Raw genomic sequence first — 25,473 nt, 5'->3', positions numbered from 1 at the left:
GAAGAAAAACTAAAGCAAGCAACGTTATCTTAACACTGCGATGCAAAACTTTTTCCCCAGGATGTGTTACTTGTGGTGCGATCCGTAACGTCTTGCATGAAGTTGATCTTCTTCCATGCGGTAATAGAAACTGCCGTCCCGATATCGCCGATGAACAGATTTGCTTTGATCGAGTGTAAATTGAATTTGTAACCTTACGAAAGCTTCACTAAACGCCACTCGCAGCAGCAGTGCTAACAGCGCCATCGTAAAAGTCGTGTGCTGAGCGCGCTTGATAGTTGCGCTGCCCCAGATTGGTTCAGATTGTACGTTACGATACAGTTGAAAGGGTACGGGTCTGGAGCAAATTGTTTGCTAATTGAGATCATGGTTCGGTGTTGGAAAAAGTCCGGCCTTTTTTTTCCAAAACTTTTACAAAAAGAACAAACACTCGGTGGGTTTGCAACGAACACGCTCCTTCATTCCAGTTACGTACCCGTATCACCTTTGCAATATTAGAAGAAATCCATTTGGTACTTTCAGTTCTGATGCATTGCACTCCATTACGTTCAAATGGCATTTGATGAACTCAACGTTGTAAGTTCGCTACCTCAGCAGACCAGCACAAACTCCAAAAAAAATATATATAAAGCTTTCATATTTTTGGCTAACGTTTGCTTCATCTCCCCATACACTCGCATCGTGCCATTGGGTAATCCTTTTTCTGGTGCTAGCTTGGAAGGATATTTTTGAGAAAAAGCTCTCAGCAAGCAAAACAAAGAAAAAATGTAATTCCACGTCCCGTAATGGAAATAAATGAAGCGATTTATACCGTTGCCCTGCCACACGGGTACTCGGGACTTCGTCCCACTTTGTGGGAAGGTTGCTCGCGGTTGCTAGAAGTGGTGTAAAACTTTGGCTTAGATCTCACACACGGATTGGATAGGGAACAGCATCCCCAATAACGCACATCAAGGTTAATCACGTAGCACAGTCGAAGTGGCGGCGTTGTGGATTGGTGGTCGTACTACGCCGCAGCACTTCCACAACGGTGCAGTTTGGATGAAAGATGAAAGTGAATGGCAAGCAATATGTTCCGTTTGCTGGAATCCCGTACAAACGCCCGTGGTGCCCGGCGGACAAACAACAGTAAACCGGGAACCGCGCGTTGGCGAAAACGGAAGCGAGTTTATATTACGGTCACAAATTTGTCTATGTGCTTTCAAGGATCGCACCCGCGTGCGGAGACAGCCGACCGACAACAGCTGCCCCGGACCGGAACGGTTCTATGCTTGTGCGAAAATGTCATTACTTTTCTCGATTGCTGCCAGGCAATCTTCGTTGATGACAATCGTTACTCGTCGGATGTTTATGAACGGTGGTAGGATTTTGGAGGACCTAGCGCGCTTCACTAGCGCCATAGTGCAAATGGCGGAACCGCTGACCCAGAGACCGGACGAGCAAGCCCCATTTGCGGGTTAGCGGCAGCAGGGTCGTAAATAGTACTTCATTACATTTTGCCTAGAAGTTTGTGCGCTGTTTTTTTCCGCCACGCCGAACTTCAACCGTAAGGCGGATGGTTGGTTTGCATGAGCATCTGTACTTATCTCTCCGTGCGCTCTGCTGCCACCTTTCCAAACATCCGGCAGGTTAGGTTTTAGCGATAAGCTAGACCATCATCAACACTACTGTCAGCAGCAGAAATAAGAAAATTACATCATTTATGAATGATTCATTTAGTATCCCGAAGACCACGGCCGAAGCAGCGCTAGCACCAGCGTGGCCAGCGTGGAGAAAGTTGGCGTTCGTGTCAACGACTGTCACGTTTTTGGTGAATCGATTCACGGTTTACGATACCGTTTCGCGTCATTCGTTAATGTTGCATGCCATCTGCTTTCCGCAGCCACGTTCTGGTGTACCGCGTGCCAGCCCGGGTCTCCCGTTTTAATCTTGCACCAGCTAGAACATATCCGGGCCATGAATCGGGATGAGGAATAAAATTACTTCACCTTATCACGGACCCGAACCGGGTAAGGATGCGGTACCTATCTCGGGGCAGGTATCACCACAATGCGCAAATGCTTGCTAAAAACAAACCAAAGAATAGATGCCGTCAGAACTTTTGTCTGAACCCCCCGTTACTATTTACTTTGATATTTTTCCACGAGCTTCGTTCTGTTAGGCAATTTGGGAGGACTTTTACTTCTTTGCCAAACAAAAAAAAAAAACCCGTCCCCGGTACGTGCATATTTCGTTCGTCCCTTATCGGCGAAGAGCGGTGGCGAGCGGTTAACGAGTAAAAGAAAGCAAACTTTTTACGGCAACTTGGTGGACGTTTTGCTCTGCTTTACATCTGGAACGTGGCTCAAAGGTGACTAGAGCAAATGGGTCGCAAGCTTCACGCCGGAGTATTATTGCACCTGAACCTGTGTAACTGTCAGCTTCGTATGTCTTGCAATCTTTGGAACATTTTCTTTTGGGGTTTTTCTTTTCCAACACTCATGCCCCCATGATGTACAAAGAAAAAAAAGAAGAGAATCCGGAAGAGTTTTTCCGCGTTTGTGACCGGGTGTTTTGGGGCTTCAAATTTGGGTAAAAGCACGTTTTTATCTGTTATCGTGATTTGGATGTCGCGCTGACCTGGTATCTCCAAATGCGAATGTGGACGGTTTGCTTGCCTAGTTTCCGGTTCGATTCGATTTCAGCTGTTTGCTTTTGCGTGGTTTTTGTTTCGTGGTGGAGCATTTCACGGATTCTATTGTTTGCATGATAAGATAGCGAATGTTTACACTATGATGAGGTAGTGTAAATTATTCGGTAATGATTTTCCACGAGATTTGAGCTTTTCCGCCAACGGGAACAGAAGGACCGTGTGTTCGTTACCATGGCATTTCCGTTGGGTGGTGGGATTATTTGGAAAAAGGAACACAATTTCACAAACAAATGTTTCCCCCGTTTGCTTCGTTGGTGGGGTTCTTTTTTAAGGTGCAATCAAAAAAAAAAGCGAACCTCTTTAGAATTCTTTTGAAACATACGAGGCTCAACGAGTTTTATTAATAAGGTGGAATATATTTTTTATGTGCGCTCCGTACCAGTTTTATTGGGCGAACAAAAAAAAAACCCGGCCCCAATCCTTGTCCTCCTGGAAACACGCAACTTCATCACTCTGGATCGGTGGATTTTTTGCATACCGGAAAAAGGTTGCTGAAGAGTTAATATCCGACACCGGACGAATCGGGCGCAGTAAACCCGATTTGCGAATAAACCACTGGACATGAGCGCTAGGTGAAGGTCCTTAGATACCGCCTGGTGTGCAACGCAAAGCTCTCCGGTCGGTTTAAAACCGTAAACAATGGTCCGTTGCTATGGATACGTAGTCGTAAAATGGGGCAAAAGCACCGAACATCCCTTCGTAATCCTACGCCCGGTGAAATTTGGAAGTATTCTGGGCTGCATCCCGTTAGAGTGGAAGGGAACAATAGCAGAAGAACCCACGGACAAGAAATGATCCATCTATTTTACGGAAAGTAGAAATGATGGCTTGTTTTTCCATGTAATCGGTGGTTGGTAGTAAAAAACAAAACAAGGACGTCGGGCAAATATAAATAATCTGACTGATATGCAAACGTACCAAATCCTGCCCATCTTCTTTATGACGCTCATAAAAGTAGATAATGCAATAATCTCGTTGCTTAAGTTTGATTTCGTAGCTTGTATTGTTTGCAATTAAAATTATATTTCGCAACCATCGCCCTTAAGTATCGGATTAGCTCCTAATTAATTGTTTACGCTGGGTCTTAGTGCGATTGAGAATGGGCACGACGGTATACGGTCCACACCCTGTGACGAGTGTTGTTTCCATCACTCGCTTATTATGCTGACGATATCTGCAAACAAATGACGCGCGTGACACCGTTTGCGACGCCCGTGTGACTGATGTGAAGTAGTATATCTACTAACACAGCACCGTTTACAGAGGGGAGTTGAGGTGTTGCTGCGGTGGACATTCAGTGGGAACGCTCTCAAACGATACAAAACAAACAATTGGCATAAGAATATATCTATTTTTTATTATATCTTTTCACTCTGACTGGTTTGCTTCACTAGGGTATGTACTGAAGCCAAATACTATTTAAAAATGCATTGCATTTCCATATTTTTTCGAACTGCACAACGTTACAGGCCAGAACCACCGGCTCAACATTCCATTAAAAAAGCTTGTTCGTCATAAAGTTCTGCTGTCTGTTCACGGTGTCGCGTCGTGGTTCAACCGCCTATAATTTTCACGGCGTTCCCGGGTTCCCCAGAGAAACGGCTTAACGAAGCACCATTGCCTGGAAAAAGTAAAGTCGAAAAGATTTCCTCCGTTACACGAGCGCACGGGTGTGTGTGCTCGTTTAATTCTGCATCATGGATGGAAAATAAATTTTTCAGCTTACCAACCGGGGGTCTGTCTCGATGAGGTTTTATTGTACTTTTTTTCTGCAGCTCCGCAAGTCTGGTTTCATCCACCAGTGGGTTGCAGCCGTCGCATTCCAATCCTGTAGCTTAGTTGATAATGATGGCAACGGGGAGGTTTTTTTTTGGGAGCGCCCGAAACGAGACCAGAGAGACTCACAAATTTGCGCGCTTTCAACTTACACAAAAATCCGCGCTCGTTGCGCTCGTGCCTTACTGCCAAAGACAGGCTGTTGCTTGATAGCAAGGAATAAAGGGAAAAGATCCGACATACGCAGATAAAATCCTTTAAAAAAAAAAAGAAATAGAGAAACGTCAGTAGAGGCGTTCTCACTCTTGGCTTCTGGATGGGAATTTATTTGCATTTATTTAACAGCCCTGAAGTACTGTGAAGAATTTGCCGAGAAAAAAACACCGACCAAATGGCGTCTTGTGACAGGCGAGACGAGCATAAATCTTGATCAACCAGAAAAACCAGAAAATCCTTTCGAAACTCCACCAAAAGGACAAGATAATACCCCGCAATCAGCGGTGCCAGAATCGGGCGAAGGCGTACACTTTTCCCTTTCGACCAGGTGATTAATAATGTTGACGCAGCAATAGGAACTGATTTTCGGCGGTATCAATTCGTCGCTGTGGAATATTCTCACGGCCGTGGGTAGGACGCGCCTTGTTCGCTGATGGGTTTTTGCGCTTCATAAAACCCCATTCTGTCAGCGCTGCTTCGGGGCGACCATCGGGGCATCAATTTGGGCATGTCTTTATTAATTTTTTGTTCCTCCTGGACTCGAATCCTGCCTCGAACCGCCATCATAAAGTCATCATGAGCAAAAATGTGTCATTTCCCTCGGCGGGCAAAGAGCGACGCGGACGCAGACATAAATCTGTGATGATTTCGGTTTCGTGGAACTGTTCGTCGAAAGTCATCACTGGTGTCTGTTTCGCTTTGAACGGTTGCGCAGAGCAGGTTGTCGTAAAAAATAACCATTTTTATTTCCGAAGCGAGTCCTCGTTAAAAAGTCAACATGAAATCCAAGAACGGTAGCAGCGAACACGCTTCGCTTATTTACACTTAAGCTCAACTATATATACAAATACTGATACGGAAGTACTGGTAACGTGGCGGAGAAGAACGGGAGGGAGCTGTTTTTCTCCACTCCCCATATCTGACTGTTGGATTCGTCCTTGCGTGCGATGATGTCAACTCGGTCGAAGATTCCAATATCATCCGCCCTAAACAACGCTGCACCGGCCAATCATGCTGGTCACGACGCACACCACAAGGACACCGATAAATCCAGCGAAGGAGGTGTGTGGCACCGTGGCACCGCTCGCACCAAGTATTCCCGCCGCCGCCAAACGGCTCGAGGCCGGCGTCGTACCTTCGTACTGGTACTGCAACCCGTTGTCGGCGAACCGTTCGCCGGTCGCACCCGTGTACAGGAACTTTCCGTCGCTGTTGAACAAATTGTCCGGCGTGTAGACGTAGCTGAGTGCGCCCGTTTTCGCACGCAGTATGCGGAAGTTCACCTCGAGCGGGTTGAGGCGGCCGGCAACAAAGTTGTGCAGTCGGTTAACCACCGCGTACAGGTAACCTTCGTGGTCAATGCCCATGCTATCCACCCACTGGATGTAGGTGGCATCTTTCGCGATGATCTGCTGGTTTTCCGGGGTGAACGGTTTGTAGCTGTCCCACTTGGCGATGGCGTGCTCGCCGAGCAGCCCGTAGTACAGCACACCCTGGTTGTCCATAAACATGCCGTCCGTTTGCGACTGCTTCCGACCGTAGTCTACGACGGCTTCGAGAATGTCACGCGGGGTCGCCCGCCCGATGTACTCCGGGTCGCGCAGAAGGGAGGCCGGCAGCGAATAGACGTGATAGCTGGACAGTGGGCTGTAGTACACGTTACGCTCGTAGTTCTGGCTGTTGACAAGCGTATCCACAACCGGCTGGTCCGGCGATAGGTTGGGATTGTAGTACGGACCGAGCGCGATACTGTCGATGTGGATCGAGAAGTTCAACTCCGTACCGTTGACGCCGAACCGGACCGCATTACGGGCCGCACGCATCGAGTTGTTCTCTCGCACCTTCCACGACCTGATGAGTCGTCGCGAGAATACCACAATGCCTGGATCGGCCCCACTGTTGTCGGTGATGTAAGCGAACCCTCCGAACGCGTCGTCTACCACGATCTTGTTGAGATAATTATTGCCCGCTGGCACAACCGACTCCGGGAACTGGTAGCGAAGCACGATGGTGCCGTTGCGTTTCAGATCCAGCAACAAGATCTTGGGGGGACAGACGACATGATCTTTACCTGCAAAACACATCGGAAAAGGGAACGCATTGCTTTATGGAGTTGGAGTTTCGCTGTTTTGCACCACTTACCACGCGTTAATGTTTCGGTGCGTCCAGAATCGACGACCCACATGATGCCATTCTTGTCGACGGCGATACCTTGGACAAACTGTAGCGCCGAGCAGTTACCGCGCTCGTTCATCTCCCAGGACGGATACGGCACAATCTCCGGATCGGTGCGTCCATTGTTATCCGGCCGTACGACGTACCCGAGCGTTGCCGGAACTCCTGGCAGCATGCGCGGAATGGTCAGATAGAGTCGATTCGCGAACGGCTTACAGTCGGAGATGAGCACGTTCTTCGGGATGTAGTGTCCACCGTACAGGGCATGCGCCCGTTCATCCTCATTCGTGAAGGCAAAGTCAAGCACATTCCATTCGTACACCACCCGGAACTGCTTTTCACCCGCCACCGTCGGTACCGAGGGTGTCGGGGGGCTCAGACTGTCAAACGGCGGCTGGCTGTCCTCGCTAGTTTGCTGCCCCAGTGCACAACCGATCACTAGCACCAACGCGTACAACCTTCGTCCGAGTGCCATCATCAGCGGGCTACACCCCGAAACGGTCCGTCCGAGTTAATCAATTAATTTGACGGTCTGGCACGGTAAATGATCGTAACGCTTCACTTGCAGCTACTGGTCTGCCGCCCGGTATGGGTATGAAGTTTCGGACTCACAATTAACCACCTTACTAAGCGGTATTATTGCTGACCCGGTTCTACTTTCGGCGAGCACCGATTAGACACTGTGGTGTGTTTTATTGGATGACGGACGGAGTTCGGCACGGTACTGGCCGCCCATAACACACACACGCCTAGCGGCCAATTATCACTTCACTTTGGTCGTGCCTTTGTCTGGCGAGCAGGGGAATAGACGCAATGAATAGGTGCTGTCGATATCACGAGCTTCTCCTACGGATGGGAAGGCATCTGATACGGTGGACCAACTGCAAACCGACGGGTCCGGGAACGAGACGCAGAAAAGAAGGTGTTAATTTAATTTGCAATAATTACGCGATCGCTTCACGACCGAACGATGATTCTGCCTTGTGGCTAAGACAGTCTGGAGGATGGCTCACGGCATGTATGGATGGGGACAGTTTTTTTTTCGTTCGCTCTCCATATCGCAACGCACCGCGTCACAGTCAGCTGAGCGGAAGGTACGATTGGAGCTGGCAGTACGATTGGAGGTCATCCGAATGTAAATTGCAGGTGACCCTGTGGACCACCGGGAGTCGGAAGGTGATAAAAGAAGTGATAAATTTTTCCCGCACGTGAACGTGCAGCGGCGTGCAAGCAAAAACGGTTTTCCCCCACCCGCGGTGGGTAGGTAGATTCTTGAAAAATTAATTAATATGCTTCCAGTTTGAACGAGCCGGGCCTGCACCGGGCAGATATTCCCACGTAAAGATGAAGGATAGCAACGGATCCATGTGCAGGCTTCTGTTCTGCCTGCTATACAACATGCATAGACACCAAAAAGCATTGATGTGGTGCGCTTTTCCCCTTCTTTTTTTTTGTTAAACATTTCCCACTCCGGTAAGGAGTGGAGTTTCCGCACACTTCCGGCGGGTTGTAATTCATTCTATTTTATTACTTCCGCAATGGAAAGTGCTGGACGTGTAACAGGAACGATCGTTACGGGTTGCTTCCGGTCGCGTGTTTCTATCCGGGACACTCGGGCGGGGGACGGGGACGGGGCCGGGAAAGTTAAGTGTTCGCCCGAGGGCAAGCATCAACGCCCGGACGTACCACACGGATGAGAAGCTGTGGGTTTTGTTTTTCGCGGTGCAAATAATTGCAATTTTCCAACGCAATTATGCTAATTTTAATGGGTGGTGGTGGAATTCTTTTTTTTTACGCGCACATCGGACAACAGGAGGTGAGCGAGGAGTCTGGTGTACTAAGCGTTGTTGGGAATAGTAACAGGTGGGCTGATAATTGTTTGGCCTATGACAGTAAAACACTTTTTTTTGGCCAAATTTTTTTTTTGTATTCATCATACGTCCCTTCAAGGGTGATTCACCAATTATAGCGGTCTTTCAATTTTTCGATACCATTTTTATAGTAATATTTGCACCTTGCCTCAAAAAACGTCTTTGTTTCAGCGATCACCTCTTTATCCGACGAAAATTTCTTCTCAGAGGACATCCTTTTGGGATCTGAGAAATGGAATTAGTCACTGGGAGCCAGATCTACAAAGTACGGTGGGTGGCGAAGAATTTCGTGGCCTAATTCATGAATTTTTGCCATTGTTTTCGCTGATTGGTGGCACGGTGTGTTCTCTTGACGAAACAAAACTTTTTTTCTTCAAATTTGGCCGTTTTTTTGCGATTTCGCCCTTCAAACGCTCCAATACCTTGATATAGTAGTCGCTGTTAATGGTCTTTCCTTTCTCAAGATAATCGATGAAGATTATTCCTTGCGAATCCCAAAAAAACTGACGTCATAACCTTGCCAGCTGATTGTTGCGTTTTCACCTGCTTTGGAGCAAGTTCATCGCGTCCTGTCCACTCGAATGACTGTCTATTGGACTTTGGAGTAAAGTGGAGAAGCCAACACTCATCCACAGTAACATACTGACGCAAAAACTCGGATTTAATTCGCTTAAACAGCTCCAAACTCTGCTCCGAATCATCAACTCGTTGTTGTTTTCGGTCAAATGTGAGCTCGCGCGGCAGCCATTTTGCACAGGGCTATCGCATATCCAAATACTCGTGAACGATATGTCCAATACGTTCCTTAGACATCTCTAGGGTGTCAGCTATCTCGATCAGCTTCACATTATGGGTGTTCTTAATAATTTTGTGATTTTTTTTAATGTTTTCGTCAGTAACCACCTCTTTTGGGCGTCCACTGTGTTCATCACCTTCAGTGCTCATTTTACCACTTTTAAATTTAGCATACCAATATCTGATGGTTGATTTTGGTAGAGCAGTGTCCAAAGACTCTTCATCAAGCCAATTTTTGGCTTTAACTATATGTTTCCCCTTCAAAAACTAATATTTTATCATCACGCGAAATTCCTTCTTTTCCATGATTACTCAAAACACAAAAGTTGCGTCATATAAAATGCTCTAGCTCATTAGGTTGTGGCCCGAGTGATGTCAAATTTGGACAGAATTCGTTTGAAGGCTGGTACAAACGAAATATTATATGGATAAAAATCTTCTAGCGCGATAAATGTGTTAGGCCAAACAATTATCAGCCCACCTGTTATTTTATTTTCTTCTATCTATAAAGGATTGATTTATTTTATTTTATGCAGATTTATCTGATCAATTATCAAAAGAATTCATTTTAATATGATCGTACGTGAATGATCTTGAATGAGACGTTCGTCAATTTTTGATCGCAACTGTTCTCCCTTCGCGGAGGCTAAAATAAGTCGAAACGAAAACAAAAAAGCAAATAAAAAAACAACCCGAATGTGTCGGACGCTTCTCGTCGGCAGTAGACTAGAGCAAGTCGAATAAATTTGAATAATTAAATTATGCCATTATTTGCATTCGGTGCATACATTCCGCTACCCGAATGGGGCCGTATGGGCGTTTATCAGCGGTAAATCATTTAGTAATGGTCAACCAACGGGCAATGGTGCGGAATCGATGCTTTTACAAATGTAGCCGAGTGCTCTCGATGCTTTTTTTTTAAATAGAACACTGAATGGTTGATTTTATTACTTTACAGCAATTTTTTTCAGCTTGGACGACTCTCTGTAGCTCACGGGCAAAATTTTGCCAATGTTGATCTCTCCCCTTTATTTTGCGTACTTCTATTTTTGAACCATCCCGACGTCACTAGCCAAAAAAACAAATAAAAAACAACACTGTTATCAAACACTCGGACCATGGTTTTAATATGCCAAACACGAACGCAGGCACGAAAACAGCACCTCGCGAACACCAATTCGAGGCCCGAGCTTGGGTGCAAAAATATTTATCCACGCGCTGTCACGAAGAGCGACCATCGATTAGCACGTTGCTTTGTCGCGTAACAGCAGCTCCGCTTCAAACTGACGACAAAATGGACAAATAATTAATCAAACTGCGATGCTGCGGATACATTCTTCCCGCGCATACTTCCAGGCTGCAGTTATTGAGCGTCGCTTCGGGATTTAATTGTGCTATGATCGATGGCCGTTTGTTAATCCGTGCGGATGCAGCTGAATTTGACACGGTTTCACAAATCACAGCTGGTGAGCGTTGGCGGAATGGACCTTGCACCGTTCTTAGCCATCTGACGCCATCCGCGTCCAAGTTCAAGTGCATTTCGGGGGGTGGGGTTTCTTCCGTAAGCCAATAACTAGCATACTTTGAGGCTATAATAGGCTTCCATTATAACGCATTATTAATACCGTGCAGTTCGCCTCTTTGCTTACAATCTCATAAACCACCGGAGAATGCTAGCCGCCGGGGTTGGGACACGCAATTATTTGCTTAAGCTCGGTGTCAATCCTAACCATCCGCCACGGGAACGACAGCAACCAACGACAGACGCAATCACTGGCAAAGGCTCATGTCACGCCGGTGGTGATTTGTTTTTGCCACGATTGTGATGATGTTGCAATGAAGCGTACTCCACCGCACCAAACATACGGCACCCATACCCAAATTGGCCAGACCGTTTAACGAAGCAACAAACAATCATGATCGAAGATATCGCTGGGACTTCATGTCCAGCCCCACCCGCAAAGACCCTTAACGTTGCACCAATGAGTCTGATTGATTGATCTCATCTCGTAATCATTAGGCGGCTCCTCCAACTACAACGCTCGTTTGGAAGAAGGTGGTGGTTTTGTGGGTTGGAGTGCGGAAATAGGGGAACTCGACTGCACACAATTAATTCGCACGTCAATTGCAGGGTTTGATTTTCTCACCACGCCGAGATCGAGATCGAGTTTGCGAAGTGGACAATTAATTCCTTGACGCTACACCTCCGGACCGGGGGCCCTAACCGTGGGAAACTCGTGCTGGAATAACGATCATTTGCCTTCCGAATGCAAATCTAATATTCTCCACACCATCCGGATCTGTGGTGACTCACGGCAGCCATCTTCTACGTACGTTATTAATACGTCTAGGTCGAAGATACCTATTCGGCCATATGAGGACAATGTTTGTGTTTTGCTTTACGTTGGCGACGAGCGCACATCTCACGGTGAAACTTCGCATCGGCTCAATGGCGATGCGTCGGTTATCTTGCACACTAAGGACAGGGCGTGTACGGCCCAGAGACGTACAGGAAACGGACACACAAAAAGGCCGCCCAGCTCAATGCGCGACACACAAATCGTTTGTTTAAAGGCCGTGGCGTTGTTGAGCAGACCGATGCAGACTCGCATACATCACACGCTTCATGCACACTTTTCGTCGAATACCCTCAAAGTATGTGAGTCCCCTCCCCCGCCGAAAAGGGCCCAAGATGGTCCGACACTTTTTATCGTCCGTCGCTTGCACAAGTCTTCCGAGCGTATGCTTCGGCACGCACGACACGATCACAGCGGTGGTGCAGCGGTGTTATGGTTTTAATTTCTTCGCCCCGCAATCATTTTCACTTTGAGCCACCGTCCCATACGACCTTCGGGTGGGAGGTGTATCGACAAAACACGGCATTCCGTCCAGGAAGTTCCGTCCGTACATGTGCCGACACTGCAAACTCACTTAAGACACTTCCGACCGGCCGGTCACCAGAATGGGGAGCAGCAATCACTTTCAAAATAACCTTTAATTATCACCACCGAATCGAACAAAAAAAAAACACACAAACACACACAGAAAAGTAATAATTTGCCATTCGTCCGGTGTTGTTCGGTACGCTATCGCTTCGGTTAACCTCGTCAATTTAGAAGGTCTCGGCGAAGAAGCCGGTGCGTGACACAACTTTTGATACAACTCACTTCCAACACACCCTCGTTCGGTATACACACGGTGAGGCACGGCGTGTTTTGCGTGCGTGTTGCTGCAAGATCATCCGAACATCAACTGAGCGGCATCGCCGGATATCGAGGTGTAGATATACACTTCGGCCCCGTCGCCGCACTGCACCGTGGATGCTCTCACTTCTTCCTCGCCGAACCCGCACGGTTTGATCCGTTTGTTGGTTACAGAGGAAGACCCGATCCTTTTGCTCATCTCGTGGGGAGGTGGAGTGTGGTATACAAAAAACAAAAACAAAATATAAATTACGCGTGATAATTGTAACCGCTCGTGGGAGGGAGAGATATTTTTATAATGTTGTGATACAAGACAATTTGACACAGAGATGAGATCTGCAAAGCTGTACACTACTTGGAATTAAGTTACACGATCATGATGAAGAGCACACTTGAACCGCAAACAAGCAGAGTGCGTATGGAATGCTTCGTGGCCTCTTCGCGTCAGGTGGCATCTTTCTGCGACAAACCTGACCACACGGAGTAGGTGCGTTGTTTGTGTCCGTATCGCTCATTGAAAGCCACCATTTTGTCTGGCTTTAACAGTTTGTGGTCAGCTTGTGTGTGCTTTGAAGTTAGCTTGCATATGGGGGAGACCTGTCGATCGGTGCGTGCGCGTAAATTGTCCATCGTCACCTACACCGTCTGAAGGAGTAGAATTTCGGAGGGGATTTATCGGTTCTTCTTGAACCAAACTCAGTTCTTCTTGAATCAAACGTTTCGAGTGCTTGTTGCGAGTAATTGATGGAAGAACTGCCGGCCCAATGGGTATATATTGGAGCAGTTTATTCTATTGTTATTGTGTTTTGAATAACAGGCATCTTGTACAATTCTTGTTTGGTGACTTGCTGGTTGAACGTATTGGACACCATAATATAAAATTCGTACTGTTGCGTACTTCCCTTATTAGGTAGTTGCACATTGAAATTACTTTGTTGTTAGTGGGATTGATTGTTTATGGCGGTCTTTTTATGGTTTTATGATGGCACCACTTCATGCAAAGCATTGTACTTATCCTCATGAACGCTCTTGCCTACTATCTTAACCACCTTCCCTCGTTAGCTTCTTGAGTCCCAGTGACGTTTATTGGTAGATGAATTATTGGCGCATTTTAAAAAGTAATTCCGGGAACGGAATGCATCATACCGCATGCATCCACAGTAGAACTTTAAAAACGTGCTCATTTGTCTCTTCCTACCGGTTGATATGATTCACTCAGAAGCTCGTTATATAATAGTAGTATACATTCCCACGATCATCGCCGGCATCCTGGCGGTACACCTGCGAATCGATGGCTTGGATCGTTTCGAATTATTACCCATACTACCTCCACGCTCTCTGGGTGGATTGTGCCGCAGAAATAGTTTTTCATGACATGAATACTAAATCAGTGTAACTAATTGCCACTCGCACTCATCGGGAGTGTGGTGAATAGCGTCACTGAATCGACATCGCGCTGTATTGTAATTATAAACTACATTAGCTCCCAGCAGCGGTGCACGGTGTGACGGTAGAACGCTTGGTGTCGGCACCACGATTTGTTTACTACAGCACGATGGGTTTCTGGAGGTTACGTTACGATGACTCGCATCCATCCACGGCGGCAGGAATGGTTTGGCAGGAGGCCAGCAGGCTAACGACGAAGTGTTCTCGCACCGTTCTCGCCGATAGGAGGTCCATCAGATATGGATGTCCGCTTCGACGGTTGATAGAGTATCGCCAGGTACGGTTTGGCCACCAATATCACAATCCGTAACGTTTATCGTTTTGGCGCTGACAGGATACAGAGTTCCGTGAGAGTGAGTTTCAATAATTATAGCCCCGGGAGTGTGGAGAAGCACAACGACATTATTGTGTCCTCCTTGGTTCTTCCGGAAGCTTGCATGGTTTTTAGCAATCTCGGAGCCTCTATTGCGCTCCAGGGGCTGAACTTGACGGGATCGGCAATTGCCAAACACACACTCAGACACAACTCACCCATGGTAAGCTGATTTGAATTTATTCTCTATCGCCGCCTTAGTTTGATGAGCCGCACGACCATGACTCGGCTAACTAACCGCTAGCTCTCCCACTATGGCTCGTCCTCGGCGGGAGTGTCATTCCACGCGCTTTAATAGACAACCGTTTTTCGCTTTTAACACCGGCCCGGCGTAACATTGAAACCGGCAATGCGGCGTGGCCCGTGCAGCGAGGTGTTACCGAGCGGGATGGAAAAGCACATAAATGATAGCGTTTATTGTTGATTGAAGAATAATTTATCAACAGAAAAAGTGTTGCTGATCGTAGGTGTGGATGGACGGTACAAGTTCACGTACATATCGCGTTACCAAAATGTGATTAAAGTTAATTGGAATCGTCACTTTTTTACCGCTCGACCAAGCGGCAGCGGCTGTGATTCATTATCTGTGGGATATGATCAAACGCAGAACGCATTTTTAGTGAACTATAAAGAGTAATAAAAAATAAACTGATTTCACCTGCCTTTTCTCTGACAAGTTGTTTACTGAACTGTCAGCTCGTTATCGTCGACGAAGCGTTAATGTAGTATCATGAGATACAATATGGGTTTTAAAAACAAGCTTGTAATTTTATTTAGTTTGTAAATAATTCAATTTTAGATTAATATATATAGATATAAATTATATTTATGTTAAATTTATTGATCTAAAAGTTTAAAAAGCCATTTTTTAACGAATTTCATTTGTTTTGCTCTTTTAGTGCCAATTTGTGCTAATGTCTGATTTTCTAAAGCTCCCTTCGCTTTGTTCTAATTTGTTTGGTTTTAATATGTTCAGTGCTGTTATTCATCGTTCAAGATTATTTACCTATAAATGTGATTTCACTTTTCGTTCTGACGGTCTCAATCACTGCTTTATTAGCGTTTTTGCACTCGCAACTATTTCTACTCCGTTATATTTATGCATAGTGTCCTCATCAAAGCCGTATATATCACAAGTCAACGGATGCTGATCGCACAGCCATCACCTATCCTTGTTCGTATCCGGGCATCGTACGACCGTGTCGCTTCTCCGATATCTCCAATAACATAGGAGCAGTGTCAAGTTCAGCTACGCCATCACACCGCATGAAGCATTGCCAATTTGCTTCCCATACGCATGCCGATAAAGGACTAGCAAACCGCAGCAATCAAACATTCCCATACGGTCAGCAATGCGAGCCAAAGCGGTCCAAAGCGGGCGGATGTTTCGCTCCACTCGAGTGGGATTTGGCCACTCACGCTTAAACTGGTTTTTATCGCACGTCCCCAACCCACCCCCCATGTAGCGTCGCCCGGCGTACAACGTCAAACGGAAGCGAAGCGTTCAGCATCGAAGGCATCAAAAGGCGCTCAGTCGGCTGCATAGTGGATAGTGGATTAAGCGATCACGATCACATCGTGCCTGATCACGGCGACGATCGACCGAATGACCGACCTACCGCTGAGCCGTTTGTTCACACTTGGCCTGCAGGCTCCGTTCCGCATCATTCGGTGGTTCAGAGCACACACTCAGTGCCACGAGTGCCCGCTTAATCCATCTTCGCCCGGGCACCTTCGACGGTGATTTGCTCGAGTGCTTTGCTCAGTTGTTCACTTTGTTTGTACTTCCTCTGCTGTTTGTTCGTTTGTGTTGTTGTTGTTGTATTTGCTGTCGGACGCATTGGTTAACAAAACCGCGCAATGTTCTCGATGCTCAGCGGGAACGGGTTCGAGTTCACCTTGCGATTCTCGGCGAGGCGTATTTATCGGTCATTGGTTGTGGTTGGCAAATGGAATGCTTGCGGGTAAGGTGGATGTCATATTTCATTTTAATATTAACTGACTGTTTCAGAGAGTCAACCATTACGTTGGTTAATTCGAAATTTACGTTACAAATTTCTTGAAATTGGTTGCAATATGAAAGATAAACAGTGATCAAAATCATGTGACAATTATCACTTGCGTGGAAGCCACCCGCTTTTTACTATTTATCATATATTAGCGAGATTCTAAAAATAATATTCTTGCTAACCATGCTATTAGCGCGTTGGTCGAACACACGACAAAAACATGTGATTTGATTAATTCCGTGAAATCAAACAATACTTGGGGAACCATTTTTGTGCCGCTGATCCACACCTACTACATGTGTTGATAACGTATTAGTAGCGTTGTTTTGTGTCCTTGGAACGTAACAATCCTTGTATCATTTCCATCGTAGTCATGGAAACGGTCGTGGATCGTGGATCATTCCTCTCGAAGGGGAGTGTTTTTTACATTTGTTTCTAGTCGTGAATTCACAATAAAATCTTCAATTTTGAACAATTGTTTATATTACGTAAAACATGTTTAGATTGTAGAGAAATAAAACGACTCTTCACGATAGTAAACTTTAAGCAAGAATAACCTATTTCGTTGACGAGATTATCAGAACGGAATAGATAGAACTGATTAAATATATAATAACTGACATTTCTTCGTAGAACTCGAGGTTATATATGCTATCATTACATGTGTAGAACTAGAAGTTTACCAATCTTGGAAGAATAGTAATAATCTTCTCTAAGCCAAAGAAACACTCTTTTTGGACGATTCCACCACTTAAAACACTTGTGGCGTTGGTAGAATTATACAAAAAAAAAGAATAGTCCCAATATTATTATACGTCTTTGAGATATGGATTGTCCAAAGCTGGCGGTAACCTCTTAACCAATATTCGAAAGGAAAATGATGGAAGGAATTTAAGGTCATTTATAGGAGGAATGACCACGAAGGAGCACGCACAATGACGTGGAAGTTGAAACGGTTCATGTTTAGTCGTACAGCGCATTAGATTCGCCAGGGCTTCGGTGGGTTGGTCATGTCATTCGAGTGACACCGGACGACCTAGTCAGTTAAGTCTTATATGGTTTGCATGAACGAAAGAATCTTGAAAGGTGCAAGCCGAGATTCCGTTGATTCGTTTAATTGAAACGGACCTGTTGTTTAGGAAATTAAATTTTGGTTTCTAGTTTGTGTAAAATAAGGAATTATAAATTGTATATACAACACGTCTTCTCTTTATGAGTCTTATTTTTGGTTCATAAACTTTTGCGAGTAGAGGCCCGTTTGAATATGTTTTCTATTTCTGATATTCTATTTCTCTGGGTTCTAGTCCTAGTCAAGAGACAAAGCTAATTTGGTTAGCTTACTTTTCAAATAAAAATTGAACTTCGCAACAGTTGGTTGTAGTATTTAAATATATGTTGTCTCGTCTTTTTATGTAACTAATGTTATTCAGTTGTATATAATTTATTAATTTTATTTTTCTGTGATTGAATTTATTGAATAAATTGTGTTTGTTAACTTTTTTGGCGAATAATATCAATTTTGCACACTACGCACACTGTTTTTGTGTAACTTATCATTATTACCGTTTAATCGTGCTGTGATTATTTTTATTATTCATTTTTTATGTCTTTCAACGCCTTCACCGAACAATGCCCAATCCTCTGTAAGGGACATGGTAAACCATTGTGTAAAAATGTGCAATCAATCTGCATTTTTTTATTGTTTACATGGCATTGCAAACGAGACAGATAACTGCAGCGTCAGAACCCAAATCTGGCCGTTCGATGACGCTAGGATATACATACTGCGATTGGGTAAAAACCAACGCTCGAGAACCTGCCAACAAGTTGCACTTTGTCAAATCACGGTCGAAGAACAATCGGACATATAACGTGCACTTTGCCACCATTCAAGGTGTCAAAAGAACAAGCGAAATCTCCAACTGTTGGATCTTGTCTTGGTCTACCGCAGACAGCGCACAGCAATCCAAAACTCTGTTCACCGAAATGTTATTCATTATGCTAGCCGGTTTCATCTTCCACGGAGAGATTATTACAAAACCCTTTGCAATCCCGTAAGACAAGGCGGAGAGAGTGAACGACAACAGCGGAGAGGGAAAAAAGATTTCTGATGTGCGTTTGGATGTTTGCCTCATCGCTTGGCTTTTTTTTCGTTACAATTCTATTCGCTAAGCTTTCAACAACATTTTTCATCATCTTGTTGAACCTTTTTTTTTTGTTTTGCTTCATGTTGCACTCTGTCCATGTCACACCCGATGTCAAAAGCCACCGTTTGGAAGCAGCCTTTGCCACAGGACAGAGGAAAAAGAGTGACAAACAAGCATCAATTGTATCGTAATTAATTATGTTTGAGTTATGTTGCCGCTTTTTGTTGATGTGTCATATCTTTTCGGTCATGTTTGCAGTTGTTTTCTTTTGGGCGCCATGTCGAATGGTTTAGCCAAGATTATGGGAAAAAAATTGCAGATGCATCCGGATGTAGATGGTTGTTGGTTGAATCATTACCGTATAGTTTTTGCAATAGTTTCACTTTTGTTAAACATTTTTGGTATGAATGGAATGTTTTCCGGTTGATAATGTGGGACATTATTTTTTCATACATGATTCTTTAAAAAGAACCTCGTCCCTGGAATATGATAAATGGTTTGGTATAATTACCATGGTTGTGATGCAAACGTAAAACCCAAGGAGTGTGAGCATTTTATTGTTTTGTATGATGCGATCATGGCTAAAAATAATATTCCGATATAAATAGGTACATTACATAAATATGACACTGACATAAACCTCAAAACGAACTTCACTTTTGACGAAAGTGAAACCTATACTCAACCCAACAAACAAAAAAATATCAAGCAGTCAATGCCACTGAGCATCACAAAATATAGGGTGTCCAATTTCTTGTCTTGACCTGTGGTACATCCATACATCACATGAACGCCCTTTTGGAATTACTTTACTCATTTATTACCTTTCCCGAAATGCACGGTGAAAGTTCCACGGGTCAAAGATAACCCTTCGTGTGATGTGATAAATTTTCTCTCAATTTGTATTAACGGATCATAAACGGTCAGTCCATCAGAAGAGAGTGAGAGTGCTGTGCGTCTTGCGTGTAGATAGGAACCATCTTAGTAATTTCAATCTGACCCCGTAAATGTTGAACAAACGCTACACCAAAGAAGGCAACAGAGTGTCTGTTGTCTTTGGGTTGATTTTTTTTTATCTCTCACTCTTGTCTTCAAATCCGGGACTCAGGAGGTTATAGCTGCGTATCACTTGTTTTTGTGCGTCTCAGCTTTTGCCACCATTGACAAACCATTGTTCAAAAGACGTACCATACTGTATCTCGTACCGACGCGATTACGCAAATGCAAACCCCTTTTCCGTGAGCGTGTGTGCTTGGAACCTGCGGATATGTGCAGGGACATCTTGCGCTGTTTGTTGCTGGACCTTAAGGGATGTAACCGGCGCCGGTTGAAGGTTACGCACGATCGAACACAAGCTACCACGCTACGTGTCTCTTTGATAATTAAGTGAGATAACGCCGCGCGTATGTAACGCCGGGGTTGCAAATGGAACGGTTGAGTAGAATTTTAATGCTGCACTGCACGGTGTTCGGATGTCGATGACGACTGCAGGTTGAAGGTACCAAGCTCGTTTGATTCTCCATGTGCAGGCGGAAAACGATCACCGAGTGGACAAACAAATGACACCGGAGTTGATCTCGCCGTCCGTTCTGGGACGTGGATGTATTTTTATGAGTTATTGTTGACACCGGGCATGTTCATTGTGTGACTCTCTGTGTAATCTGTGTGATCGAGTGGTTTCTGCATAACTTGTTTTGATATTTGTCAAAAATATGATTCGCTGTAATGGAAGGAAAATGAGACCAAGGGTAAACTCTCCCTTTTACTGATTTATTTGTTATTATTAAGTGCAAATGCCATTTATCAAAAATAAATACTGCGAATAGCAAAGGAAATCGTTCAAGTCTAATACTATTTTAATATATTGAATTTCCAGTATGACGGCTATTGCAGTATTATCAGCACCGCTTTTGTTAAGCATTTAACAACCGTACAAGACATTTAATCCTTGTATTTTGCCTTATCCCGGACTTACTCAGTTGCATTAGTTCTAGGGTTTGAATCTATTTTTATTATTACGTGTGCCGCGTATTTATTTTTCATAATAACATCTTATTTGCATCAAGTGATTAAAATAAAATTATTTTGTAATATGGGAATTTTCCATAGTTTTAATAAAATATATCATGAATCACGAGAAATAAATCCGATTTTGGCGTTAGTTAATTCTACAATAGTTGATGCATGACTATTTTATAGTACAATCTCCAAAAAATATCAAATCATATTCCTTCGATTTGTTTTACAAAGCGCAAAATAATAGCGCTGAAACCGTTTGGTCAATCTAATATTTAAAAAATACACATGAGTGTCATTGTACAAACAGAGTACCTTCATAAAATAGATCAATGAGCATTGAATTTGATATTTCTAGTTTTTCATAAATTGAACCATAAATACAATAAGATTGAGATATTTGTTTACTATTGACATATTCAACACTAAAACTATCAACAACTTTAAACGTTTTTATTAGTTCTAACTAAACACAATTCAGAAACAATTAAAAAAATCATGATTATTTTTTATTATGTCTTGAAATTCATGCTGAAGAAAATTAATGTAAGTCATCCATCAAATTTAGTGTGATCGTTTAATAAAAAAAAAATATTTGAGTGAAATTAATCGTTCCAGTCAAAATGACTGGTTCGGTAGATCTAGTTTTAAGTAATTCATTTTTCAGTAAATATAAGTATAAAATAATATAAGTATAGTGCTTATGTTATAAGTATAAGAATGTTACAAAAACAGGAAAAACTTTTCCTTACTGGGTGATCATAGTTTTTTGCGTCAAATAGAATAAAAAACTTTGCGCACAATTAGGTTTTTTTTTTATAAAATCAAGTACAAGTATTCCAACACCACCATGTATGTTGATTGCAATGACCTGATTCTACAGAAATCGATCTCAAGCGGAACGCATACACTCACCCGACCGCTCCGAACCTGCCCAACGAATCAATCATTTGCCAATTTCGCTCGTCGATTTCAAACAGACTGCTGATGGGAATGGCACATGCATGTCTAATATATTATTCAATCAGTTCAATGTTCGACAGACGACAGACGCTTGTCATGTAAATTCGTTTCCCGATCGAAACATCCTGTTTGTCGCTAGTAAACACACTAGACACACTTACATGGAAAATCCCGATTGTCTTTCGAAATGTGTGTAAGATACGCATGCGGGCAGAATCGGTACCGTCCATAACTTGAAGTACGTACGCGAAGTATGGAGACAGGAACACTCGTCAGTGGCATAAAACAAATTTGTTCAAATGAACCATGAAATGAACAATCATTTATCATGCAATGTTGTACTTTTCTTATTTTTCCCATAAGTTTTTTTTTGCTATACTGCCATTGTCTTTTTCACTTTTGGGAAACAAAGAAGCGTAAGTACGGGACCATTGCACCATAGCAAAATAGGGTATTGATAATCCGAAAGCATAAAGCGAAGGGTGTCCTTTTGATAGCAAAAGAAAAAAAACAAAGAGAACAAAGGCAGAATAAAATATTAAATGAATCATATGAGTAAACTGTAGATTGATTGTTCGCAGCAATTGATCGGTGAAATGTGCGCTTAAAATGCACTCACGCATCATAAAATGGAGCGTGACCCGTACGCGTGCAAGCGTATGGTTCTTTTTACAAGGAAAAGCTTTCCGAGCCGTGGATTGCCATCCTTGCGCTACGTTTTATTGCTTTACATTTTTATTTCTCAAACACTTGTGGACCTTTCGAGGTGGTACCGAAGGTGGGGCAAAAATAATTTTAAAAGCTTATCTGTTTTCTTGGAGATATGAAACAAAACGTAAAGTTACTCCCTTTCTTAACAAAAGGAATATATTTTTTTGTGTAAATGAAAGTTATAGATACATTTCAAACAACCGCGCCTTAGCAAACGATTCCTTTATTTGACGGCAAGAACGCGGAGACTCTGCAGTGGAAAGCACTTGAGCCGTACGATCGTAAAGATTTCGCCTGTGTGAAACTGCGCCATAAAAGTGCCCGGGGTACGTACTATTTACATTCAAATTTATTAGCCAAAAGTGTAGTGATTCGGGGGTGGATGATTGTGCGGCGTCTGGGGTGTCTGGGAAATCGACCCACTGACATGTCTCTGTCATGCCTAGGACACGGAACAGCACGTTCCACGTACATTGTCAGGGACGAAATAATGTGTCCTTATCGATAAACAGCCGGCAGTGAACGGAAAAGTGTGGCAGTGTTGCCATCGTTTCCGGGAAATCAAAACGCTTCGGTTGCTACGATCTTGGCACATTTGAGTGTTCGTTTGTGTTTTGTGCTCAGCAACGGTTATAACCCTCAATTAGAAATTTGATTGGCCGTTTTAGCCTTAACGGGAGCAAAAGGCGCACCCCATTAGGTTAAGTGTTTGGCCATTTCGTGCGCTGGCACTGTTTGGAGAAGGAAGACGAATGTTTGAGGAGGCGTTTTATCCCCGTCACATTTCCTTCACGCAAAATGAGAGGATTCGAGCGATTAAGTTTAAGTGTTGTTATTCTATAACTATTATCATGATTGTCGTACGGTCACCTAAACATAAATTCACACACTCATACGAGCAACACGCATTCCGATTTTCCAATACCGGTGCCGGTTGGCAGAAATCCGCACCCGGTTCGTTGTCGCCCCTCGTTTTGATGCCAGGAAGTGGCTCCAGACCGGATGGCAGGAAGCTCTTTGGGGGCTCATTTATTTTAAGGATACCACCACCATTACCGGCACACGGCCGGAAACGACTTTGCCGTCAGTAGGTTAGCAAAAGGAAAGCTTCGATTTCGTTGGGAAAAATCCAACCTTTCACTCTCGTCCCAACGCTTCGGCTGACGTGTGCTTGTATTGTTGTCATTGAAAATTATAAAAATGTTGACTGCACTTACGTGATCGGAGTGCAAAATGTCTGCTTAAATTGGCTTCGTTCTTGCAGGGGAAGATCGGGTGTTGAGACAAGGAAACGAAATGTCACTTCTCATGAGGTGGTTATACTGCTTTATTTGCTTTTGCCTTCGTTCCTGCTTCCGGTGAAAGAATGGCTTTAAAATATCGTTAACCATCGCAAATAGCTCTTCGGGGTTTGCGATAAGTGTGGCGGAATGGATGATAAAAGCGTTGAAGCTATTTTTCGCTCCTTTGCGACTTGTGTGGATGCTGTTTTCCTGGTAGGTGCGCGATTTCGTATGTTTTGCGTTGCGTCAAAGGATCTTTAAAAATAGTCGATTGTAACGATATTTCATTCGCTTTGAATGATTTTTATGGATGTTTTTTTTAATGCCATAAATAGCACAACACGTTTTAACGAAGGCTTGTTTGTCACGTTAGTGTATGATTCGGAGAAAAGGAAACAATGGATGATGTTCCAAACATGACACTGTGACTATCATTGAGTGACTTTCAATTTGTAAGATTTGTCAAGTATTTTTAATTTTTCATATGAATGATGAATAAATATAAATTTAATTTTTCCGTTTCTTCAATTCTATGAATATACTTTTCAATGAGATCTGTCAATTTCCTATTTGCCGTGGAACTACCTGAGCAATACATTATAAGGCTTCACATGTGCGGCTGTAAATTGATACTTGTTGCTATGGCACTGCGAAACATACGACTGTTTGCGGCCATGCCATAGAATTAATCTTTCATCGTAGTGTCTTGTCGAATTCTTCCTTGAATTTACAAACTTTTGTATTACAAACGCTTTTCATGTCAATACGTTCATCGTAAAAGTGGAGAATTTCAGGTTTTTATTTAAGCTGTAATTGATGTAATATTCTTTTCAATGACTTTTTTAACTAACGTAACAACCTCAAGAGGCCTGCCATTTCTGATTTTCTTTGACTAAATTTGCTTGCAGCTGGATAGTCAATCCTAAGTACGGGGAATGGGTCCGGATGGGATTTTGTTCCCGTCCTGTTGTTTGAAGACCGGCACTGCTATCAAATACTCGATCAAGCCGTCTCAAATTTCATTGATTAGATAAACAAATTTAAATCAAATTGCATAAGCTTTTCCAAAAATGTAGCTAAAAACACGGCAATAGGTGATGCACAAAAAACATAGTTAAATTAATTTTGTTGAATTTTTTTTTTCGTTTTATATTATTTTTAATTATACTAATGATTGTTTATTTTTTATTATTTCATGGCAAAAGGTTATTTTCAAATTTACTTCAGTTACTTTCTGTGTGTTAATATGATTTAACCCATTCATCGCCATGTCAAATTGCTTCCGGGCGATTTTCACAGAGCTTCATCCAAATTTGGGTAATGTTGCACTGAACTTGTTAAACTGACGAAAAGTTGAATTAAAAGAATAAAAATGCTATGCATGCTACGTTACTCGAAAAAACGCGGCTGGTCCTTAAATTAAATAAATAAATTGTTCGATAAATGCAGTAACCAAACTATAAAATTATTGTGCCGCTTTTTCTTAAAACAGAATGTAATTACAACTAATCAAACAAATACCATGACAGATATTAAATAAATTTCAAGGTTATTATTAGCTTTTTATAGTTTAGTTTGAACTATTCAGAATTATATTTTAACATAGATCAATACAAATTATTACATCATCACATCATCATCAACTTTTGTATCTCATTTGCATACACTGATGCGCAGACACTTTATGTCTGGGCGCGCTCACCATGCACAAAAGTTTAGGAAAAGGGAACCAGGCGTGAATGATGTTGTACGGCACTATGGTTCACGCATACGGTACAAACCGAGAATACATATCAT

At 43.4% G+C, this 25,473-nt stretch overlaps 2 protein-coding genes across 4 annotated transcripts in view; one reads left to right on the top strand and one right to left on the bottom strand.

The window, feature by feature from the left end:
* LOC128299435 (fibroblast growth factor receptor-like 1) overlaps positions 1-25,473 on the top strand; it is a 115,977-nt gene that overhangs the window by 16,543 nt on the left and 73,961 nt on the right. The window lies entirely within an intron of this gene.
* On the bottom strand, positions 5,406-12,768 carry LOC128299434 (protein yellow-like). Of its 3 annotated transcripts, none has more exons than XM_053035400.1 (3): positions 12,693-12,768; positions 6,827-7,740; positions 5,406-6,755 (listed from the first exon to the last, which is right to left on the bottom strand). In XM_053035400.1, the coding sequence occupies exons 2-3, from the start codon at positions 7,335-7,337 to the stop codon at positions 5,671-5,673; spliced, it is 1,596 nt and encodes a 531-aa protein (XP_052891360.1). In that variant the 5' UTR covers positions 7,338-7,740; positions 12,693-12,768; the 3' UTR covers positions 5,406-5,670. The 3 variants fall into 3 exon arrangements, with proteins under 3 accessions (XP_052891360.1, XP_052891362.1, XP_052891361.1); XM_053035402.1 differs by having other exon boundaries at positions 12,704-12,741; XM_053035401.1 differs by lacking the exon at positions 12,693-12,768 and having other exon boundaries at positions 6,827-8,712.

This window comes from Anopheles moucheti, chromosome 2 (assembly GCF_943734755.1).
Source record: "Anopheles moucheti chromosome 2, idAnoMoucSN_F20_07, whole genome shotgun sequence".
Lineage (NCBI taxonomy): Eukaryota > Metazoa > Arthropoda > Insecta > Diptera > Culicidae > Anopheles > Anopheles moucheti.
This window is presented reverse-complemented; position numbering and strand designations above follow the sequence as displayed.